Here is a 24,964-nt window from a genome sequence, read left to right as displayed (position 1 = left end):
GCTCCCTTAATTAGCACAGGTCTTGGCACAAAGTGATACTTAATAAATACTTGTTATTTGAATAAATGACAATCAATTAACTAGCACTTTTTAACAAAGAAATGAAAAAATTAGTCTTTGTCTCAAGAAGCTCACATTCTAATGGAGAGATCCAGGTACAGAAAGATTTATATGCTATTTTATATTATTTTACTGGACATTTTGTTAAATCAATTTTCTTTACGAAAGGGTTCAGTATAGTGGAGGGCATATAAAAAAATGACTACAATGGGGCAGCTAGGGGGGAAATGAATAGAGCATTGGCCCAGGATCTGAATTCAAATTCAACCTCAGACACTTGATACTTTTTAGTTGTGTGACCTTGGACAAATCATCCAACCCTATTATCTCACCAAAAAAATGATTACAATGTAAAATGACAACAATAAAAGGCATTAATGAAATATTTTTAATTCAGACTTAGAAAACAGATAAATTAGATTATGATTTGTTGAACAGAAGAATCTTCCCAGATAGTTCCCTGGTTAATTATTTCTTTCCAGATCTAAGGATTTGAGAGAGTGTGCATGGAGGGGTAAAGAGCAAAGAAAATTTACGTACTATTAACTTCTTAGAGATCAATTAGACATATAGATTCAACTTGCTGAGATGATAATGTAAGTCAACACAATAATAGAATTTAATTGATGAAAATTGAATTTATAAGCAAATTTTTTTAATTAAAATTCATTCGTTCTCCAGTGAATAAATGGTCAAAGGTTATAACAAAACATTTGCAAAACAATAATTGCAAACTAATAACAATTATATGAAAAATTAATCCAAATTACAAATAAAAGAAACACAAATCAAAATATCTTTGAAGTTGAATAACTTGTTATGGCAAAAGATAGGAAATCAACATTAGAGCATCTATGAAAAAACAAAACGATTTCCCTTATGCTGGTGAATCTATAAATTGGTCCATCCTTTCTGGAAAGCAATTTAAAATTATATCTATACCCTTTAAGCCAGATACTTGGTGCAGTGGATAAAGCAATGAATGGTCTTGGAGTCAGAAGGGTGGGAATTCAAATCCAGCCTCAGACACTTGACACTTAGCTGTGTGACCTTGGGCAAATCACTTAACCCTGTTTACCTTGCATCCAATGTCATCTCCAGTCCTCTTGATTAATATTTGACCACTGAACCCAGATAGTTCCAGAGGAGAAAGTGAGACTGACTTAGCACAGCACTTCCTCACTCAAATCTAAGTCATGTGCTTATCATGACATCACCTCCCTGAGACACAGTCTTCTTCAAAAATGAAGGACAAACATCATCATCACTGCATCTAGTCCTATTCCTCAAGGAAGTAAAGGTAGAAAGAAAAGGCCAATTCAGTTGCCCCTTCCACAATGGGACTTCCCCCCTCACTATTTTGATATATTGAGGGTTGGGATAAGAAATTAAATGAGAATTTTTGTTTTGCAGAAGCTGCAGATAACATGCAAAAGCCATCAGATGACACAGAAAAGTTTTAACAGCAGAAATGCATAAAATATATGGATAGTATTGTATAATAGCATTATATTTGATCTTTTAATAGCATAATTCAGACTTCTCTGGTTTGAAGAAAAAGTCAAAAAATTTTACATGGATTTTCCAGATCCCAGGGGCACTGTACACCTAAGGGATAATTGTACATAGTATCCTAAAAGTCCTAATGGGGAGGAAGGTGGCACAGTGGATGCTGGACCTAGAGTCAGGAAGAAATTAGTTTCAAATCTGGCCTCAAACATTTTGTAGTTTTGTGATTGGGCAAGACACTAAATCCTGTTTGCCTTAATTTTCTTCATCTATAAAATGATCTAGAGAAGGAAATGGCAAACCTACTCCTGTATCTTTGCCAAGAAAACCCCAAATGGGGCCACAAAGAATTGGACATCACTAAAAACAACTGAACAACAGCAACAAACTTACTTAGATAATGTGAGAGTATAATAGGACTTGATCAAATTGAAGTTCATCAGATTTATGGAACATTGGCCATTAGATAAAAGCAACTGATAGTACATAAGAAACTATAAGAGACAGGCTAAGGATTAACCATGCCTCTTGTGGCCTATAGAATGCAAGTTGGCCCTGCTCTGCTTTCTATTAGTCCTTTATTGTTTTTAGTATAATTTTATTTTTTCTAATTACATGTAAAGATTATTTTCAGCATTCATTTTTTGTAAGATTTTGAGTTCTACATTTGTCTACTTCCCCCCCATGACATCAAGTAATTTGATATAGGTTATATATGTACAATCATGTGTTCATTTTAATCATTTTTGTGATAGAAGAATCAGAACAAAAGGGGAAAAACATGAGAAAGAAAGAAAACAAAACAAATCTTTAAAAATTGAAAACAGGGACAGCTAGGTGGCACAGTGGATAAAGCACCCACCCAGAGTCAGGAGTACCTGGGTTCAAATCCGGTCTCAGACACTTAATAATTACCTAGCTGTGTGGTGTTAGGCAAGCCACTTAACCCCATTTGCCTTGCAAAAAAAAAACCTAAAAAAAAAAGTGAAAACAGTATGCTCTGTTCTGCATTCAAGATCAATAGTTCTTTCTCTGAATGCAGATGACATTTTCTATCAAAAATCTTTAGGAATTTTCCTTGATCATTGTACTGATGAGAACTAATTCTATCATAGTTGATTATTGCAGTGTTGCTGTTAATATGTACAATATTTTCCTGGTTCTGCTCATTTCAATTAGCATCAATTCATGAAAGTCTTTCCAGGTTTTTCTGAAATCTGCCTGCTCATCAGTTCTTTCTATTTATTGTTTTGTCTGCTTGGTTTTTTGTAAGGCAATGGGGTTAAGGTACTTGCCCAAGGTCACACAGCTAAGTAATTAAGTGTCTGAGGATGGATTTGAACTCAGATCCTCCTGACTTCAGGGCTCGTGCTCTATCACTGTATTACCTAGATGCCCCTATGTTCATAATTTCTTATAGAACACTAGTACTCCATTACATTCATATACCACAATTTGTTCAGCCATTTCCCAGTTGATGGGCATCTCCTCAATTCCAATTCTTTGCCACTCCAAAAAGAGAACTCTAAATGCTTTTGTACATGTAAATTTTTCCCCCTTTTTATGATCCCTTTGGGACACAGACCTAGTAATGGTATTGCTGAATCAAAGAGTATGCACAATTTTATTGCTGTCTAGAATGATTAGAGCAATACATAACTCCATCAATAATATATTAGTGTCCCAGTTTCCCCACATCCCTTCCCACATTTATCATTTTCCTTTTTTGTCAAATTAGCCACTCATATCAGCAGTCCTCTATTCTGATGAAACCATAGATATGGACAAAAAGGGAGAGAGGGGAACCTCCAAAAGTTTCTGCTCCACTAATAGAATCATTGCAAATCCAGATTGACCTATGCTTTGAAAATTATAGAGCATTGTACAGACTATATTATTATTACTATTTCGACACTTTGATGGAATTGTGTGTGATCTCATTGATAAGGGTATTCTCTCTAACAGTGGAGATCTCAACCCATCGATACCTTCTCATTCTGCACACTTCTTAGCCTCACCTTCCCATAAAATGTTCATTGATGCACCCAATATGTTTGGGGCCTTTTTCAGGATCTTATATACTTTCTTTTCGGTGCAGACATTTCTAAGGATATACTTTAGGTCACCTTTCTTGACCAGCTCTATGTTGTTAACATGTTACACGCAGTCTATTCATACCCATTTCCCTTTGGAGAACCCTCAAACTTATTTCTCTGGGCACTATGGCATTCCATGACCTGCAAGCATGTAGTTTTAATGAACAGAGTTTTTTTGTTTGTTTGTTTGTTTAAAAATGGTCCCTATTTCAGGGACAAACTAGGGATCATTTAAAAAACAGCTAGGTTCCACTTAGGAAAAATAATGAATCCCATCAGTTGGTCACATTAGGTGAATTAGCACTGCATATTTATATTGGTTTGGGGTCCATTACCATATTTTACATATTTATAACTTTGAATAGCACAGATTTAAATGTATGCTATTATTTCACAAGATTCATTATTTGCATTAACAAGACCTACCTGAATTTTGTAATTTCTCAAAAAGTATACCACCCGCTTATCACTTCCTATTCAGTTGTGAGTGTCCAAATCTACATACACAAATGGATCAGTTGATACTAAATTAATAATGTTAATTATACCATTACTTAAAAAAAAGTAAAATAAGAATACTAATCCCTTCAACTTCTGGAGTAATATGGAATAACAGGGTTCAAATATATACAAAGTGCTTAGAGATCATTCATGAAACAAAAGGTAAATCAGTGTAATGAAAAGAGCATAAAATTAGGAGTCAAGGGAACTAAGTTCAAATCCCAGTTCTACTACTTGTGTGACCACAGACCATCACTTAAATTCTATGCTTAACCATTATACCTCAGTCTCTTCACCTATAAAATAATAGGGCAAGACTGGATGACCTCTAAAGACCCATTCTAGCTTGAATAATCTACATTCCAAAATTCCATGCTCTCAGGTCCATTCTAGCTCTAAATCCCCAAAGCTCTAAATTTATGATGGGAAGTATTGTGCAATTCAGTGGGTTAATTTTGATTATGTCCACAGGGCCACGAATCAAAAGCCAACTCTTCAGCCTCCACCCTTGCCCCACCCACTCACTCCTCATTCCCCATTTCCTCCTCAGGCTTCCCTCCTCACTTCACCCACTCTTGACTACTGGGAATACCACTCCCATAACCATCACCAGCTCACCCTAGATAGAATGAAATGAAAAACTAGAATTCTAGCCAGGGCACTCAGACATGTTTCACAGTCCTGACACTGCTATCTCATTTCACCAATTTTTCCATTTCAGTCTCCTCTCTCTACATACTGATGTGAAACAAACAAAAAGTCACATTCACTTGGCTAAATGTCTCTCAAATGACCAAACTACTCAGTTGTTTATGAGGATAAAGAAAATATTTTAGAACTCTGCCCTGGAGGACATGGAGGAGAGACTTCTACAGGGAGCCACAGTGTGTTGGGGACTAGGTTGGATAAAAGAAGTGCTATTTGAACTTTCCATGGTGGCACAGGAGTTAACCTAGCTCAGTTTTGTCCCTTTGGAAGTTCAAAGTCATCTTCCCATCTTTCAATTTAGTATCCCTATTGGTCAGTTGACTGAAATTAATGATCTGATCAGTAGTCAAAAAAGAGAATGAAGTTATTTCAGTTATACAAGGATTAAAACCATGACTTTACTCCCATGAACACTGTGCTCTAAGGAGTCAAACTAACATAGAAATAAGAATATATAACTCCTAGGATAGTTTCTGATTGCTCAGAAACATTTAATTTGTAGAACAATAAAAAAACTGAAAATATCATTAAACATAATACTATAGTTTAAAATACCACAGTCTACAATGGCCAAATGATGAAACAATTCAAAACATAGGAAGGAAGGAAGGAAGGAAGGAAGGAAGGAAGGAAGGAAGGAAGGAAGGAAGGAAGGAAGGAAGGAAGGGAGGGAGGGAGGGAGGGAGGGAGGGAGGGGGGGAGAAAAAGAAAAAGAACAGAACATATTCTTTTTTCAGTTTCATAGATGTTTTCTTCCCACACATCCACCAATAGCATGAGCCATAACTAGGGCAAAGCAACCTAGACCTCCCAGAGTGGAGAAATCAAAGGTTAGCTGACAGCAGATTAGAACAATAGAGGCCAACATCTTAACAAATTATAGTGAATTAGTGAATTTATAATATATATAATATATAATATAAAATAATATATAATCTAAAATATAATTTATAATATAGTTAATTTAAATTATTGTTATTAATGCTTATTAATATAATTAAAATTATTAAAAATTAAAATACTTCAGAATGCTAACCAATAATAGAACCATCACTGATCACAATCTAAGAAGACTGATGGCAAAGATTGCTTCCTGCTACTCAGTAGAGAGGTAGGGGACTGTTGGTACAGAATAACACAAATGTTATCAAAATGCCCAAAGCATTTGAGTTCGAAATTAGCCTCAGATACTTACTAGCTATGTAACTATGGACAAGTCACTTAACCCTGTTTGCCCAAATAAATTTAGTATCTTTTGCCAAGAAAATCCCAAATGGGATTAGAAATAGTTGGACATAACTGAAGAACAACAACTTTATTGTTATTAGAGGGAAGTAGCATGGTTGTTACATAGAAGCTCATCAAGAAGTAACAACAAAGTAAAAAAAAATCACTAAAATATTTTTTAAAATAATAACTTAAAGCAGGAAGCTACTAGATTGCCAAAGTGAGCACTTTCTGTCCCCTACCCTAGTCTCATTGTGTGTGCCAGTCTCCCCAACAACAACCTAATATCCTAGTATCTTTTTCTCCAATGTCCTCTTCCCTTCCCACCTTGTTCTTTGCCCTTGTGATATTTGCCTTCGGTTCAAAAATTTCCAGTTGTGGCTTTGTTAAGTACCCATGGAGGATAAGGTTCTCTACTATGCACTCCAAACTCTCCCCACTAAAAACCCTTCAGTGGCTCCTTTGTAGATTGGATAAAACCCAAACTCAGGAGCCTAGCATCTCCACAATTAGCCCTGCACTTGCTTTTCTTGTCTGATTTCAGTATTCCTTCCATTCATGAACCCTGAATGCTACCTAAACTTAGATGATCACTAGTTCCCTAAAAGTGACATTTCATCTCCACTTCAATGAAAGAACATGGATTGTCATTCATTCAGGAATGTTCTTCCTCCTGTAAAAAAATCCTTGTAAAAAGATTTTCTATCACTCCTTTATATAAAAACCTCTTCGCACCTTCCTCCCCTCTTTATTCTCTCAACTTTTCCTCTGCTCTGTCTCCTTTCTTTTTGCTTGGTCTCCTTTCTCTTTGTTCAATCAACTAATGACTCTCATTGTCAGTTCTCTCTAATGCTATTCTAGACTATAAAACAGTGTACTACATAAGCTCTGATGATGTTTGTCCTTCATTTTCAAAGACCAAGATATCAGAGAGGTAATGTCATGACAAGCAAGTGAATTAGATTTGAGTAAGGGATGTTATGCTAAGTCACCAACCTCACTTTCTCCTTTGGATGCATCTAGGACCAGTGGCCAGATATGGATGATAAGAATCAGAACCATTGTAGATAGTCTTGGATGCAAGTTAATCAGGGTTAAGTGACTTGCTTTGGCTAGACCCATAGGTTCCATAGTAGTAGGTATCAAGTGTATGATACTAGATTTGAACTCAGGTCCTTTTTTGACCTCAGGGTCAGCACTCTATCCACTGTGCCATCTAACTGCCCCCTACTACTATAACTAGCAATGTGTAATTCTCTCTATCTGGCTCATTCAGTCACCAGATACTTGGGAACAAACCAATTCATTCACCTCCTGTTCTCTCAACTTCCTCAGCCCTATTCCAAGATTGCCCATATCATCCACTAGATCCTTTGTAATTACCAAGATCATAACAAAATTCAGGACCTCTTCCTCTCATAATCTTCCATCTACTTGCTCTGAGACCTGATTTCTCCTAAACCACTTTACAAATCAATCAACAAGAATTTCTGAGCACCTACCATGTGTCAGACACTGGCTAGGGACAGAAATACAAGGAATGAAATATCCATATGAGTTCACATTCTATAAAGAAGACAACAAGCACATATGTGAGTAAAATAAGAAGCATATATAGATATATAATATATATATAACATATAATAACAAGCTCATATATAATTATAAATAGCATAAACATAAAGTGAATAAATACAAGTAAATTTCAACACAAGTAAAATAAATACAAGAAAATTTCAATATGAGATAATTTGGGAAAGCAGGCATGAGCAATTAGAAAACTCAGGAAAGACTTGATCCAGAACCTGGTGCTTGAACTTTCTCTTAAAGGAAAAAAGGAATATGTGTGCTGAGGATAGGAGGAAGTGAATTTCCTGAGTGTCTGAGATAACCAGCCTAAAGGAAACAAATTAAGAGATGGTGTCTCACCCATAAGGAATAGAGATAAGGCCAGTTTGGATAGATCCAGTTTGGATAGCTCAAGATAGAAGTGGCAGGAATATTCAATAAGGTTGGAAAGAAAGGTTGAGGGCAAGTTGTGAAGAGCTTTAAAAGCCAAAATAAGTAGCTTATGTTTTATCCCAGAAGTAATAGGAATTGGTGAGTTAAGATTGTCTCACAGATTGGAGTTGAGTGAGTAGGTGACTCACACTGTCCCATTTGCAATTAAAGAAAATAACTCATTGTATATAATTGTAAAAGAAATGAAGCAGTTACTAATTAGGAGGCTGTGGCAATAATCTAGTCAAAAAGCCTGAATGAAGGTGGTAACTGTAATGGTGAAGAGAAGGTATCAGGTCCAAGAGATGTTATAGAGGTAGAAAGAGCAAGATATGGCAACTGATTAGATATATGAGGCAAGGGAGAGTGATGAGTCAAGACCAATGGGAGACTAGAAGCTATAGTGGTGTCATTGACAAAAACATATTAGGAAAAGGGAAGGATTTGTGGAAAAGATAATGAGATAGTTTTGGTTATGTTGAGTTTAAGTTGTGTCTGGTAAATCCAGTTTGAAATACGCAAAAGACAATTATAATTCAGGACTGAAGTTAAGAGGAAAAATAGATCTAGGGATGTTCTGAATAGGAATGATAATTAAACTTGTGGAAACTGGTGGGGTTGTTGTTCAGTTGTTTTTGTGACCTCATTTTGAAGTTTTCTTGGCAAAGTTTGTCATTTCCTTCTCCAACTCATCTTATAGATAAGAAAACTGAAGTAAAGAATTAAGTTACCCTGCCCAGTGACACACAGATAGTAAGTGTCTGAGGTTGGATTTGAACTCAGGAAGATAAGTCTTCCTGACTTCAGGTCTGGCAGACACTCTGTCCACTGTACCACTTTAGGTTACTGAGAGATTACATAAAGGGAGAAGAAAAGAAGGTCTAGGACAAAACCTTGGGCAACATATGCAGCTAGAATAAGAGTCATTTAATTAAGGAAGAACAAAAGAGCTCTGCTTCTGAATGAAACCAGAAAAAGTCCCTCAAACATGCTGACTACAGATTTATGCTATCAACCAAATACTGCTTTTCTGGATTGACAACCATGTTGAAGTTGACTGATTGACTTCCCCTCCTTAACTATTGCTCTTACCCTAAAGTCCCTAGGAGCTCATGTAAATGTTTCTTCACATCTCCTAATGGTTCAATATCTTAAAATCTTATGAACTACTCTTTCATTCCACCTCAGTCACAGAGTTGGTCACTCACTGGATCCCACCATTATCCACATATGTTCTTTGATCTCAAATCCTTCAAAATTATTGTACTTTCTCAACCCATTTTTTTTTTACTTATGAGGTTACCTTCCATCTTTTCTGTGTATTTCTTGTATGTACCCATCTATTTAAATATTTTCTCTCCCATTAGAATGTAAGTTTCTTTGTAATTTTACAATATTCATACTTATTGTATTGTGGTCATTGTTATTTTTATTTACATCACTATTGTAGTCATTGTGTGTATGGTTTTCTTGACATTGCTTACTTCACTTTATGTAAACCTTCCCAAAAAATAAGCTTAGCCTTATCTTAGCCTATCTAAGAATACATCTCTTCCCACTCCACAGTAGTGGGTATCCATGGATATGGAAAATTGCATACATTTTTCAGATTTTTTTTCAAAGTATTGATCAATTGTGCTGATTTTTTTCTCATCTTTTTTCTTTCAAAAAAAATTAAGGAAGAACAAAAGAGCTCTGCTTCTGAATGAAACTAGAAAAAGTCCCTCAAACATGCTGACTACAGATTTATGCTATCAACCAAATACTGCTTTTCTGGATTGACAACCATGTTGAAGTTGACTAATTGACTTCCCCTCCTTAACTATTGACTTAACTATAGTATTTTATTTTTTCCCATTACTTATAAAAACAATTTTTCAACATTTATTTTTTGAAAGCTTTTGAGTTCCAAATTTTTCTCCCTCCCTTCCCAAGACACCTAGCAATAGGTAGGCTATACATGAGCAGTAATATAAAAATTTCCACATTAGTCATGTTGTGAAAGAAGAAACAGAACAAAAGGAAAAAATCTCAAAAAAACAAAAAAGTAAAAAATAGTATGCTTCAACCTGTATTCAGATTCTATCATTTCTTACTCTGGATGTGTATAGCATTTTCCATGAGTCTTTTGGAATTGTCTTGTGATTCTTATTTCTAAGATCCTTTGCTAGTTCATATTTCATATCACATCCCTAAACTATGAATGTTCCAACATTTTTCTGTCCTGAGCCTTTCCTCTTCTCTCTATACTTTCTTGTGATGACCTCATCAACTCCTATGAGTTTAATGATCATCTCAATGGAGATGATCCCAGATCTAGATATCAGTCCCTAATCTCTTTCAACCTATGAGTTTTCAACCTATGTCACCCAATGCCTATTGGACATTTCAAACTGAATATCTTAGAAACTTCTCAAATTCAACATGTTCAAAACAGAATTCACCATATTTCTCCCAAAATCTTGCCCTCAACTAAATCTCTATTTCTGTCAAAGGTGCCATCATTCTTGTGGTGCCTCCAAGGTTCATAAACCCTGAATTATTTTTGACTCATCAGTGCATATATACAATCAATTGTCTGATCTTGCCATTTCTACCTTCACAAATATCTCTTATATTCTATCTTTTCTCTCCACTCACAAACACCACCTCAGTTTAGGCTCTTATCTTGTTATTGCAAAGGTTTCCTAATTAGTCTCTCTGCCTCAAGTTTCTTCCCATACCAATCCATTTTCCAAACAGTTCCAAAGTGATTTTCCTTAAGTGCAGATTCCATCACATGAGCACACTTCCCAATAAATTTCAGCTCTGTATTGTCCCTAGCATAAAATATGAACTCGGATTTAGCTTTTAAATCCCTGCAGAATCTTTCTTTCTAGCGTCATTACATTACATTCCCCTTCCCACACTTTTCAATCTAGTCAAATTGGCTTGCTCTCTATTGCTCATAATGATATTCTGTCTTCTGTTTCACTGTCTTTTCATTGATTGTTCCCCTTGCCTGGAATGAATTCCCTTCTCATCCCTGCCTCATATAACCACTCTCTTTCTTTAATATGAGGATTACATGAATTCTTTTCTAATCCCTTCAAATACCCTTCTTTACTTACTATCTTGAATATAACTACCTTGGCATGGTGAATAGAGAGATGGTATAAGGACAGATTGGGGTTCAAGTCCTGCCCTGACACAACCTAGTCAGGTGACAAATCACTTAACCTTCCAGAACTCTAGGCATATACAGCTCTCTCTCTCTCTCTCTCTCTCTCTCTCTCTCTCTATATATATATATATATATATATATATATATATATATATGTACCTATATATATATGTGCCTATATGTATATATATATATGTGTGTGTGTGTGTGTATATATATATATATATATATATATATATATATATATATGGATAGACGGATGGATAGATAGAAAGTTAGATAGGATACTATAAGTTACAGAGAACCTAGTGACCTCCATTAATTGCCTCAATCTCAGATCCTGTCCCTATATTTATTCTCTTTATATTTATTCTGAAGATCTTTAAATGCATAAATTGCTTGAGAGTTGAAAGTATGCTTCCATCTGTATTCAGATCGGTTTTTATATTCCTGTGCCTAAAATAGTACCTAGCATATGGTAGGTGTTTAATAAAGGCTTTTTGATTGATAGTTTAAATCAGCCAAATGGCCATATAGTTTCTTCTTGACTCTCCAGGACTACTTATGTTACATCCCCTATCTCTACTCCCCAATCACTCATTCTAACATTCCATCTCTGACAGTCAAGAAGTCTAGCTTAATCTCAAGGTGGCTACATCATAGACCACTGCAAATGCTTTCTACAAATGAGGATGTGAGCTAAGACTTTGGGAAGGAGAGCTAGTGATTGGCCCAAGAGAAAACCCTGGGAGCATTCTAGTACTATTGGAGGAGGAAACCCAGTTTAAAAGTGACCAAGTTGATTCCCAAACATTGTACAAACCTTACATTTTTAGCATTGAACTTTGACCCTATCCCTAATCTCATCCAATTGTCTTTTTAAAAAAAATATTTTATTATTCATGCAATAGTAGTTTTCAACAATCATTATTTGCAAAGTTTTGAGATTTACATTTTTCTCCCTCCCTCCCTTCCCTCCCTTCTCTCCCCTGATTGAAAACAATCTAATATTGGCACTATATGAACAACCATGTTCATCCAGTTGTCTTACAGATTTGTGGCACTGCTCACAGGAGCACCTGAGTGAAAGAATGAATAGATCAACATGAATCCATTGCTATTTCTGGAGAAATATCCCCTCTACTAATGAGGAGACATGAATATTATTTCCATATATTTTTGTTGGGTTTTTTAAGTTAGCATAGGGACCAATTTTTATGAATTTGTATATATACATATATATGTGTATATATATATATATATATATATATATATATATAGTTGCATGTGTTATGACTATCAGGAAAATGTTTCTGATAATAAAGTTATTGGAATTTGGGATCTGGAAGAAAGTCCTTTACAATCCTGGATCTTCGAGCCTATAATAGAAACAAGGGAATCAAAAAAACTGGCATGTATGGAATTCAGAAACTAGTTCATTTCTTTATACTCATGCTTTAAAAAGTGCATATGCTATGACTAATATGGAAATACATTTAACATGATTGTACATGTATAACATATAGCAGATTTCTTGTTGGGGGAAAAGAAGGAAAGAAGGCAGAAAATGTGGAACTCAAAATCTTACAAAAAATGAATATTGAAAACTATCTTTACATGTAATTGGAAAAAAATAAAAGAAAAAAGTGTAGGTGTATATGCTAACAACCATACCTATAGAAAAAAAGTGTTCTCTTCATTTGATAAAGGGATTTCAGCTATGCTCAAATTTTTTTTCCAGATTGATGGAAAGATTAAAAAATGAGGAAGAAGCTTTTTCCTTATTCATAGGATCATAAATTTGGAACTGGAAGATATTTTTAATAGTTTCCTATCCAATGGTTCTTAGCCTCTTTTATATGGATCCCTTTGGTAGTCTGGTGAAACCTATGGATTCTTCAGAATAATGTTTTCAAATAAATAAAATGGAATACAAAGGATTAAAATTAAAATTAGTCATATTGAAATGCAGCCATCAAAATATTTTTTAAAACAAGTTCAAGGATTTCAGGTTCAGACTCCTTGATCTAATCTAACCCATTTATTTTTCATAAGGGAAACTGAGGCACAAAAAAGTGACTTAGTTAATGGCATAATCATGATGCAATCCCAGGTCCTCAAATTCTAAATTCAGCACATTCCAGAGAGTTCAGAGTGACTAGACTTAAATCCTCATCTCCTTAAAAAATAAAGATAATACATCTCTGAGATTATAACAAAAGTCAATAAAAGACAAGGATTCCATTTTTTAAAAATCAGGAGGAAGGGGCAGCTAGATGGCACAGTGGATAGAACACTGGCCCTGGAGTCAGGAGTACCTGAGTTCAAATCTGCCCTCAGACACACCTAGCTATGTGGCCTTGGGCAAACCACTTAACCCCATTTGTCTTGCAAAAGAACCTAAAAAAAAAAAAAAAAATCTGGAGGAAGTTGTTAGTCATTCATTTGTCTTAACTTGTGAGTATGAATTGAAGTGAAAGGGCAGAGTTGCACTAAGTCATTAGCCTCTCTCTTTCTTCCTAAACCATGAAAGTCCAATGGCCAGACAAAAGTCAAGAGAGTGGTAATAGCCAGGATGCATGGTGTCTTGGATGCCTGACAAGCTCTAAGGGCTCCACAGCACCTGCCTCAATCACCTTTGTGTCCATTGGAACAAATTGTTCTCATCTCATCAATGCTCCAGGGAAAGTCGTCACATGTTTGGGATAGATATACCTTTAACTGGGGTGGCTAGGTAGCTCAGTGATAAAGCACCAGCCCTGGAGTCAGAAGTACCTGGGTTCAAATCCAGTCTCAGACACTTAATAATTACCTAGCTATGTGGTCTTGGGCAAGCCACTTAACCCCATTGTCTTGCAAAAAAAAAAAAAAAACCCTAAAAAAATTTATATATATATATATATATATATATATATATATATATATATATATATATATATATATATATATATATATATATATATATATATATATATATATATATATAGCTTTAATTTACCAATAGAATCTGTCTGCTAAGACCATTTTATCAGGATGGGACTGCTGCACATGCTCTAGCTTCTTGGAGCCACAGGTGAGAGTTGGGTGAATCAGGTAGATAACAAAGGTGGATGAGTAGTCATGAAAAAGGCTCAACAAACTCTCATACCAGAGGTGCTAATCATTCCTGAACACCCCATAAACCCCCTCAAGTATCCACTGATATAGTGGAAAGAACACTGACATCAAAGGGGTTCAAATCTGACCTTTAGTACTTACTACCTGCTTTGACTTTAGGCAAGTTACCTGGTCTCCATGAGGAAAATAAAGGATTGAATAATGCTATGGACCCTTTAAAGTCTACTACTACACAAAATGGGGTTACACATATGAATTATTTCTAAAGTGGTCAGACCCTGACAGGTGATGATTAGCAACATTCAAATTTGAACTGAGACAAGAGGAAGAGATCTGAGGGAAATCATGATTAAGCGACCACTTCTTCAGAGAATCCCCTAGATCCTTTTCATAAGGATGCCAAGATGCAGGAAGGGAAGGTAACTGCTTCTAGCTAAGACCTTCATGCTCCATTATAAAAGGTTGTCTGATGCTGGCAAGATTGTGCTTTTTGATATGATTTCTCTCTCATCACATTCAACTTAGATCAAATGTATACCATAGAAATAATGTAAAGATTAACAGACTGCCTTGGGGGGGGGGGGGATGGGGGGAGGAAAGCAAAAATGGGGGAAAAAATGTAAAATTCAAAATAAATAAAATCTTTCTTAAAAAAATTAACAACTTCAAGGGAAAAAAAAAAGATTGTGCCTTTTGCCACTGAACTTGGCTCCTGTATGCTAGGTTCCTGTTTCCTCCAGCTTAATGGTAAAAAAGTGCCACATGGAACGGGATGGCTCCTGTCCCCTCCAGCTGGGATAGTGAGATCACCCTATACTAGTTAACATTAAGGTATTCAGCAAGCCTTGCCTAGATCTCAACCTCCTGTCTCTCTTGACAGCGTGCCAGACAAAATGTTCTTAATCAACACATCTTGTCCCTTACTGAGACTTTCTCACTTTTTTCTTCCCTCCTACCTCTTCTCCAGATTTCTAAACCCAGCTCTATCACTAATTTACTATATAAAGTTGAACAGGTCTTGACTTGTATGAAGTTAAGACTGACTTGAGTCAGAGACAACATATATTTAATAAGTGTTTTCTATGTACCTGATGAAAATACAGTTCTTGTCTTCAAGGAACTCATTCTAATGGAGGGGAAACAACATGCAAAGAACCATGTGTATTCAAGATAAATGTAATGGAAATGGGGAGCATTTCAGAAGGAAGACACCAGCAATTAGGTGTGGGAAGGGAAACAGGAAAGGTCACTTGAAAAGATGGGATTTTGTCTGACTTGAAGGTAAGCCAAGAAGCAGGAAGAGAGAACATTCCAAGCGTTGGGGGGGGGGGGGGCAAGCCAGTGAAAAAGCACAGAGAAGACAGATTGAGTAATGTGTCTGAGGGAACAGCATGAAGGCTAGTGTTTCCTTACTTTTTTTCAGGAAAATGAAGGGGTTGAGATGGATGGTCTCAAAGGTCCCTTCCGGCTCTGAAGCTATATTTATTCAGAGACAGTCATATTTTTATCATAAACCACAGTCTTTGTAATTGTCATAAACCAAAATCCACTTTTCAGAGGAGTTCCATTCACCCCTCCTTACTGACCCTTCCATTCTTTCAATTTACCTGACACACCACCATTAGCCTATAATTACTCCCTAAACCTTCCAGACTCTCCACTCATTACTAATCATGACTCAAAATTTTCTTCCTCCATCTCCACTCCTCAAATATGTTCTGCAATGAATGTGCTCTAAATTCTAGTTCCCTCAATCTCGGATAAGAGATTAGAGAAGAAGGCGAGGAAGACAGGGCCAAAGGAGGACTTGGTTTCCCAGGCTAAGAGAATAAAATTTATCCATAGCATTTCTCAGGGTACATGGGGAGGAGCTGTCCAAAACTATAATTTCATCAGAACTCTTGGTGCACAAATTTGCTCCAAGGATGCAGATTAGCAGCTACCTGTAATTTATTGAGAGAGGCCTGGAGCTAAGTCAAACAGTATATGTCAACAGAAACAAAACTTGAGCGCAGGCCTTTCTGTCTCCCCTATGAACCACTATGCCATTCTTTCCCTCATATGTTAACACAGTCATCCTAACTTTAGCAAAAGGGAAGGAAAAAATGATTCTTTTGACTTTAAGCAAACTATTAACTTTCTAGACCAGGTCTTTTTAAGCTGGAATCCACAGACTCTCTGCCAAGGACTTTGTGGAAAGAATTTAGAGGGTACATGAACATAAATATAGATATACTAGATATAGTTACAGACATGGAAACAGAAGTGTAGCCATGTATAGATACACACCTTTATGTGGGTATATGAATATGGCGCAGTGGATATTCACTAACCCTGGAATCTGGAGAACCTGAGTTCAAATCCAGCCCCAGACACTTGATATTTACTTAATTAACTGTGTGACCTTGGGTAAGGCACTTAATGCCTCACATCCAGGGTCGTCTTTAATCATTCTGATTCATATCTGGTCATTGGACCCAGTTGGTTCCAGAGTAGAAAATGAGGTTGATGACTTCACACAGCAGTCCCCCACCCCCAACTCAAATCTAATTCATGTGCTTGTCATGGCATCACCATGATCTTTTTCAAGAATGAAGGACAAGCAATATCTACATGCATATATATCTATACATTATTATCTATATTTGTTGTTGTTAAGTCAATGTTCGGTTGGGCTCAATTTTCCATGACCCAATTTGGAGTTTTGTCAATAGAGATTTTGAAGTATTTTTCTATTGCCTTCTCCAGCTCCTTTTACTGATATAGAACTGAAGCAAACAGGGTTAAATGACTTGCCCAGGATCACACTGCTAGTGTCTAAGCTCAGGTTTGAACTCAGGAAAATGAGAGTCCCTGTCTTCAGGCCAAACACTCTATCCACAGCTACACCTAGCTGCCCGATATAAGAGTATGGATGTGCATGCATACATGTATGTATGTCTGTGTTCATGATGTATATATGTATCTAGACATACAATACATAAACACATATATACATATATATTTTGTTTCTGTTGTGATCCCACAAAATTTATTTTATACATTAAAAGTAAAAATTATTTTGAAATGGGAATCAATAAGAATTAATAGACTACCAAAGAAGTCCATGACACAAAAAAGTTGCAGAACTCCTGTTTTAGACCTTTGAAACTGTCTGGAATATCTCTACAGCTGCCTCACAGGATTGTTGTGAGGAGCAAATGAGATAATATATATATATATTTTTTTGAAAATTTTAAGGTATTAAATGTTAGCTAATAGTGAAAGTTCACTGCTGCTAAAGAAGATGGTTGACTTCCCAATCCTTAAAGAGTTCTAGTCCCAATTCCCACACCCACACCCAAAGAACAGCTGCACATAGGTCTGAGTTCTTCCTCCAGGACCTAGAGTTGGGGTTAGAAGAAAGGTGGCCAACTTTTCAGTGTTCTTTTTTTTCCCCTCTCTTTAATCCAAGTCATCTTCAGGCTGACCTCTTACCCATGAAAACCAGCCCTTATACGGTCATTATTCAATGTCTCAATGCATAATAATATATTCCCCGGAAGAAAGGAAGAACCTGTGTCCAGTATATCAGGGATAGTTTTGTTTTTATCTGCATCCCCAGAGTGTAGTAGACATCTTATAAGTGCTCACTCAGTTGAATCCTTACTCCAATCTCCCTATCCTTGCCCCCAAGCAATAGTTCTTCAATATTATTAGTGAGGGAGCTTCTTCCACCAAATTCAGAGAGAAACCCCTTTTTAAAATTTTATAGGTTGTGTAAAAGAGTCAACAATGGTGGAAAAATCCAACATCTGTTGCCAGCCTGGGAAGGTTTTTGACATTTAACTGATCTGAACCCTGATCTGATCTCTTTGAATGACAAATGTTTTGGCTGACACCAGGCCCAGAGTGAAACCCTTTCCAGCTTGGGAGGACTTGCTAGAACTTGCCTTCCACTGGCAAAGCCCTTGAGAACCCAGGTTCTATTCTAAGCCCTGATTTGGCATGAAAGAAGGGCTTTGATGATGGTTATAGAACCAAAACATGGGGTTACGACTACTCTCCACCTACAAGAAACTAATAAATTCACCACACTTATATCAGTCATTAGTACTGATCAAGCATGCTATAGCTGTACAAAGTACTTAAACAGAAAAAAAATGGTTCAGATGATAAAATAGATGACTTCTAAGCTTCCTACCAAATATTTATTCTATAAATGGAAGATGGATGGCATCCCTACCTTTAGGAAGAAGCTGTGATTATAATCACAAGCAATCAAGAGATGTTTGAAGTGAGTGCCAATTGAGTACTAATCACTGATGTCTTACCTGGCCCCCCCCTCCCCAAAATCTGCCAGTTAGGTCACTGCTCTCTAACACCTAACCATCTTTATCAAGACATTAACAAAGAGATCTTCAAAATAGGCACTGGGAGGGTGGCAGTGGGTAAAGACAGAAAGAGAGAGAGAGAAGACAGAGAGAGGGGGGAAGGAGAGAGAGAGAGAGAGAGAGAGAGAGAGAGAGAGAGAGAGAGAGACAGACAGACAGACAGACAGACAGACAGACAGACAGAGAGAGACAGAGAGAGACAGAGAGAGACAGAGAGACAGAGAGAGACAGAGAGAGAGACAGAGAGAGAAAGAGCCCTCCAAAATCAAAAATGACAACCACATTAAAAGAGGATAGCTATATGTAGGCTTTTTACAAGAGGGTGACCCCATTAGTAAGGGACAAACCCCCTCATACATCTTTCTAGGAAAACTCTTAATACATAGACTTCTGAAATGTTCAGGGAAAGATAGAAAATGTGAAAGATCTGAGTCCTTATGAGTCTTCAACACATTAGAGGTTTGTGCATAAAGAGAAGAGGTGGAATGAGACAGGGAGCCAATTTCTTTTATTTCAGGAGGGTCTAAAGCAGAGGTAGGGAAACTTTTTTTCTCCCAAGGGCAATTTATAACATCATTCTCAACCATACTTGGTCAAACATTTAGATAATTCACTTCTAAAAGGCTGCTAGATTTATCGAATTTAAGAGCCACCTACAGTTGCCTTGGCAGCACTAGACCAAATGGTTTCATAGGTCTTATACAGCTCGATGTTCCTTGGCCCTATTCTAAAGCCAACTCACTCTATCCTTTCAGACATTCATTTAATACATCCCTAGGTGATATTTACCATGTGTGGAAGATATGGAAATAGATGATGGTGATGATGATGATGTTTGTCCTTTGTTATTGAAGACCATGACATCAGGGAAGTGATGCCATGACAAGCTCATGAACTGGATTTAAATGAGGGGGATAATGACTCCTCTGGAGTCATCTGGGTCCAGTGACCAGATGTGGAACAGAACGACTGGAGATGACCCTGGATGGGAGGCATTAAGTGGCTTGCCCAGGGTCACACAGTTAGTAGGCTAGCTGCCCTTGGATACAGAGATGAATCAGAGGAAGTTCATGGTCTAGTTTAAACCTAGGTATTTCATTTCTTACATAAAACCTGCATAGGAAATATCTCAATTCCTTTTTCTTCTTCCTCTGTGCCCTTCTAGAAGGAACTGGGGACTGGGAGAGGTGAGGAGGGGGAGGAACAGGGAAATTATAAAAAAAAAAAGTCTCTGAAAGCTAGTGGGGAATAACTACTATCAAATGAAGTTTGTTTGATTTCCCTAAAATTATGATTATATTTTTATTTTAAAATTCAAAAACCATCTTTTTAGGGGAAATTTTAGTGAATGAATCGCCTAACTTTTAGATCGTCTTATATTCATTCCTTTCCCTTGACCCTTGCCTTGTCTAGATCATCCTCATCTCTTGTTTGGACTACTGTAATGGTCTCCTTATGGGTGTCTCCCCTCTTAAAAATAGCAATAGCAAGATTTATATAGTTTTGCATAGTCTTTACAAATAAGATTAAATCCTCAAAGCAACCCTAGGAGGTAGGTGTTATCCTCATTTTATAGATGAGGAAACAGATAGGTTTTTGCCCAAGGGTCATGGAACTAGTAAGTATCTGGAGTCATGTTTATATTAAGGTCTTCCTCACCCCCTGAGAAGTATACTACTCTTTGCAACCACCTAGTTGCCTCTTCAGTAGATGCCCTCTGTGGCTGCCAAAATCATCTTCCCAAGACACTGATCTGAGTATGTCACTACACTACTTAAAAACCACCATTGACTTCCCATTGGAATAAATATCAACTCCTCTAGGTGCCATTTAAAGCCTTCCACAGTCTGGCTCTGGTCTTTGTTCTAAAATTTATTTCACACCATTCCACTCGACTCCAGCCAAACTGAACTTCTAATTTCTTCCAGATTCAACACTATGCCTTTTGCTTCTGTGAGGTTTCACAAGTTAACCCATTAGTCATGCCTGGAATGCACTCTCTCATTTCCACTTTCCTTATCTTCTTTCTCAGTTCAGTTGCCACTTTTTTTAATAAAGTTTTCCTTGATTTTCCCCTAATTATTGCTCTCTTAATTTACTCTGTATTATACATATATTACCTAGCACATTTTGTTATTGTTGTCCATCTTACAGTCATGTCCAACACTTTATGACCCCGTTAAGGATTTTCTTGCCCAAGAAACTGGAGTGGTTTGCCATTTCCTTTTCCAGCTCATTTTACAGATAAGGAAACTGAGGCAAAGAGTTAATTGACTTTTCCAGGGTCACACAGCTAGTAAGAGTCTCAGACCAGATTTGAACTCAAATCTTTCTGACAGTACCTAATCACCTAGTAGTTTAATCAATATTTATTAACTGATTATGTAACTTTGTTTTATTGCTCCCATTGGTAAGTAAACTCTGTGAAGGCAAGAACTTTTGTTTTTTTATCTTTGTATGTCCAGCATGTTGCACAATAATAATTGTACAGCATGCTGGACATACAAAGATAAAAAAATAAAAGTTCTTGCCTTCACAGAGTTATGCTAAAAGTATCTGAAAAGTGAGGTTGAAAGTCATAGCTCCAAAAGGAATAAGTAAGGGAATAAAGTGTTCTTTTTTTCATCCGAATGGATGAAAAATCCTACTTCTTCCTCTTCTTGCTACACACAAGTGAGCAAAGGAAGGTAGTATGTGTCCCCACATCTACCAAAGACACAGCTGGCCAATGCCAGGTCTCTCAGTTGCTTGAACTAAGGATGTCAGCCAGGACTGGATAAGGAAGACTATTTTTATAAATTAAAAAATTAAGTAGACATTGAATTTATATGACTCACAAGAAGCAAGGAGAGGAAGCATAGGATTAACCCTCCTGAACCAGACACAAGACCCAGCTAGCTCTGGCAGCAGCAAATACCTGATGCCTTTTAAAAAGAATTTACCACCCCCACCCTCTGCTTTTAGCTACCCGAGTGCCCTCTGCCAACTGACAGAGGCCCATCTAGGAGTCTGTGCTCTGTGGGAGTTCTAAGAACTGCCCTTGTCCAAACTATGAAAAACAAAAAATGAGATTCCCTCCCACTCAAGTCTCACAGTAAAAAGTTACCAAATGTCCTTGTCAGTCAGCAATATTGATTAAGTAGGAAACTCCTCAGTTTGGCCCTCAAGGACCTCCAAATTTGGACTGCACCCTACCTAGTCAATCTCATTTGCCTTCACAAGTCCCAGAATTACAATGGTGTTCTTGGTCTCCAGAGCTATGGAAGGACTCGAACTGACTTCCAGGTTTTTGCCCATGCTGTTTCCTCTACTTGAAATGCCTCTCCCTTTTTCCATTTTCCACTCTTAATGGCTCAGCTAAAGTCCCACTCCTCCATAAAACTACCTGGAATACTTTGGCCCTCACTGAGTTCACCCAGTGAGTGTCAGTAGTTCTCAAACTCATAGCACAGTATTCTTTACTTCAAGGATCAACATACTCAACATTTGGATTGGCAACAGGCTGGAAGAACTGAGACACTCACACGTGTGCAGTTTCTCTTTCATAAGGAGCAGCCTTTTTTCCAAAGTTCAATTGTTTGCAAGTTCAAGGTCTGAAATATTTTGAGCCTCTTGCATACATATATTAGTCAAGTTCTATTTATGTTTTTGAATGCTGTTTACTGTATTGCAAGTACTGTATAAGTAGAGTTTATATTAAATAAAATAATTTACAAATCTTATTTTATCTGCAATAATCTAACAGTCAACATTTCACTCACACCTATTTAAACTAGTCACACATAGTTTGACAGTTGCCAGGGAGGTGGGGTCTGGAACCTCCCTCAAGCCCTTCTGTACCAAGACTAATTCTACTCATAATTCAAAGTCTATATGACAGAATCCATGAGACTCAATAGAAAAGAGCTCATTGGATTTAGAGATGAAGTAGGGAAGATTAGGAGGAGAGAGGAGTAAGCATGAGGATGTCTGAGGGGGTAGGGGTGGGAATTGGGGTTTGGAGGCAGGTGGAGGTTAGCTCTACTGAATCTCCTACCACCTTCAAATCTCACAAAACCTCCCTGAAGCCTCTATCACTAAATTAGGGAAAGTCACTTCTTAAACTCTCTACGCCTTGGCTCTAGCCTCTGTAAAATGAGAGGTTGATCTAGATGGCCTGGATGGAAGTTGGGGGAGGGAGGAGCCTGGAGTTAGGAAGACTCATCTTCTTGAGTTTAAATCTGACCTGAGATACTTACTAGCTGTGTGACCCTGTGCAAGTCACTTTATCTGTTTACCTCGGTTTCATCAGATGTAAAATAAGCTGGAGAAGGAAATGGCAAACCACTCTTCTATTTTTGTCAAGAAAACCCCAAATGGGGGGCGACTAGGTGGCACAGTGAAGAGCACCGGCCTGGAGTCAGGAGTAACTGAGTTCAAATCTGGCCTCAGACACAATAATTACCTAGTTGTGTGACCTTGGGCAAGCCATTTAACCTCCTACCTTGCAAAAACCTAAAAATTATTTTTAATTAAAAAAAAAACCCAAATGGGATCATGAAGAGACAACTCAACTTCAACAATAACAATAAAATAATCCATTATCCTGAAGTTTACACCTTGTATTTTTCTGATCCTTCTTGGAATGTGTTGTCAGAGAATTGTATCAGAAATTGGGAAAGAGTTCTGGTTTCACATCTCACCCACTTTCCCTTTTGGAAGATCAAAGGGAGATAATGTCCATAAATTGGTTTGAGGGTTTTTAAGTTATATTGAAAAATCATCTATTTTGTTGTATAGAGTCTTTAGTTCAAATCTTTGTTTTCCTTTATCAGCAAGGTCTAGCTCTAGAAGGAAAAACAAAAACTAGATTTGGAGGCAAAAGACCTGAGTTAGAATCCTAATTCTAAATATTTACATATCCTTTAAATTTCTGTGTACCTCTCCTCAATCAACAAATATTTCTTAATTTTTATTAATGAAATATATTAGGTACTGTGCTAAGCAGTGGAGATACCAAAAGAAAGCAAAAAAAAAAAAATGCACTTACAGAGAGATAATAAAATTGATTAAGCCAGATGACCTGGATTTAAATCCCAGCTCTGAGGCTCTGTGTGAACTTGGGCAAGACCTTGGATGGAAGTGGGATAAGCATTTATAAAACAATGTTTACATGCCAGGTATTATTAGAAACTTTATCAATATTTCATTTGATCCTCACAATAACCTGGGGAGGAAGGTGCTACGATTATCATAATTTTAACAGTCGAAAGAACTGAGGCTCAGGAGGTTTAAATGAATTGCTCAGGATCACCGAACTAGTAAATGTCTGAGATCACATTCAAACTCAAGACTTTCTTACTCCAAGTCCAAAGCTCTATCTACCATGCCACCTGGTTACTGGGGGGGGGGGCGGGGGGTGCTAGACCAGATGGCCATTGATGTCTCTGCAGCTCTAGCTTTGTGATGTTGTGACAGTTGGCTGCTTAATACTTGTGTAACCTTGAGCAAGTCAACTCACCTCTCCAGTCCTCAGTTTCTTCATCTAGTAAAAGTAGGATACTGGACTGCTGTTGTTTATTCATTTTTATTCAATTTTTCATGACCCCCATTTGAGGGTTTTTTAGCCAAGAAATTGGATTAATCGAGGTAAACCCTTCTGCTGGTTTACCTTTCCTTCTCCAGATCATTTTACAGATGAGGAAACTGAGGCACTAGGGTAAAGTGACTTTGCCAGGATCATACAGCCAAGTGTCTGAGGTCAGATTTGAATTCAGAAAGGTGAATTTTCTTAACTTCAGGCTCATTGCTCAATCCACCTCACCAACTAGATGCCCTGGATGCTGTACTAAATGTCTTCTAATACTTAGGAGGTATTACTGTTGCCATTTAGAGATGAAACTGAAATTTAGTCAAATTAACTTGACCAAAATCACACAGCTGGCTGGGAGTCATATGTATCTAACTTCCTCAAGTTCAATGCTCTTTCCATTTTCTGTACCACCTTTATATCCCCAGAAGTTTTCCTAGGCCTATCTGGATTGAATGGAAGCATCCCATACACATAAATCACTCTATTAGGTAAGAGAAATCCAAAGAACACACAATAGAAAAGATACTATTTGTCCCTACCTAGAAGGAATTCTGACACGGGTGTTACCACAGTGACGTGGATAGAAATGAAGGGACTACTGTGAAGGACCTGCAGAGCCTGAGATGGAAATGTAATG

The 24,964-nt window shown here is 37.1% G+C and overlaps 1 protein-coding gene across 2 annotated transcripts in view; it reads right to left on the bottom strand.

Annotated features, from left to right (window-relative positions):
• MRC2 (mannose receptor C-type 2) overlaps window positions 1–24,964 on the bottom strand; it is an 87,389-nt gene that overhangs the window by 59,905 nt on the left and 2,520 nt on the right. The window contains exon 1 of one of the 2 annotated variants that reach the window (XM_074224424.1): window positions 1,139–4,666. The exons of the other annotated variant lie outside the window; for it this stretch is intronic. Within the exon in view, the coding sequence (XP_074080525.1) occupies window positions 1,139–1,145 (7 nt within the window). The 5' untranslated portion in view covers window positions 1,146–4,666. Of the gene's footprint in view, window positions 1–1,138; window positions 4,667–24,964 lie in introns of those variants that run through there. 2 annotated transcript variants of the gene reach the window in all.

This window comes from Macrotis lagotis, chromosome 2 (assembly GCF_037893015.1).
Source record: "Macrotis lagotis isolate mMagLag1 chromosome 2, bilby.v1.9.chrom.fasta, whole genome shotgun sequence".
Taxonomy (NCBI): Eukaryota; Metazoa; Chordata; class Mammalia; order Peramelemorphia; family Peramelidae; genus Macrotis; species Macrotis lagotis.
Note: the sequence above shows the minus strand (reverse complement) of the source record. Positions and strands in the feature narration are given on the sequence as shown.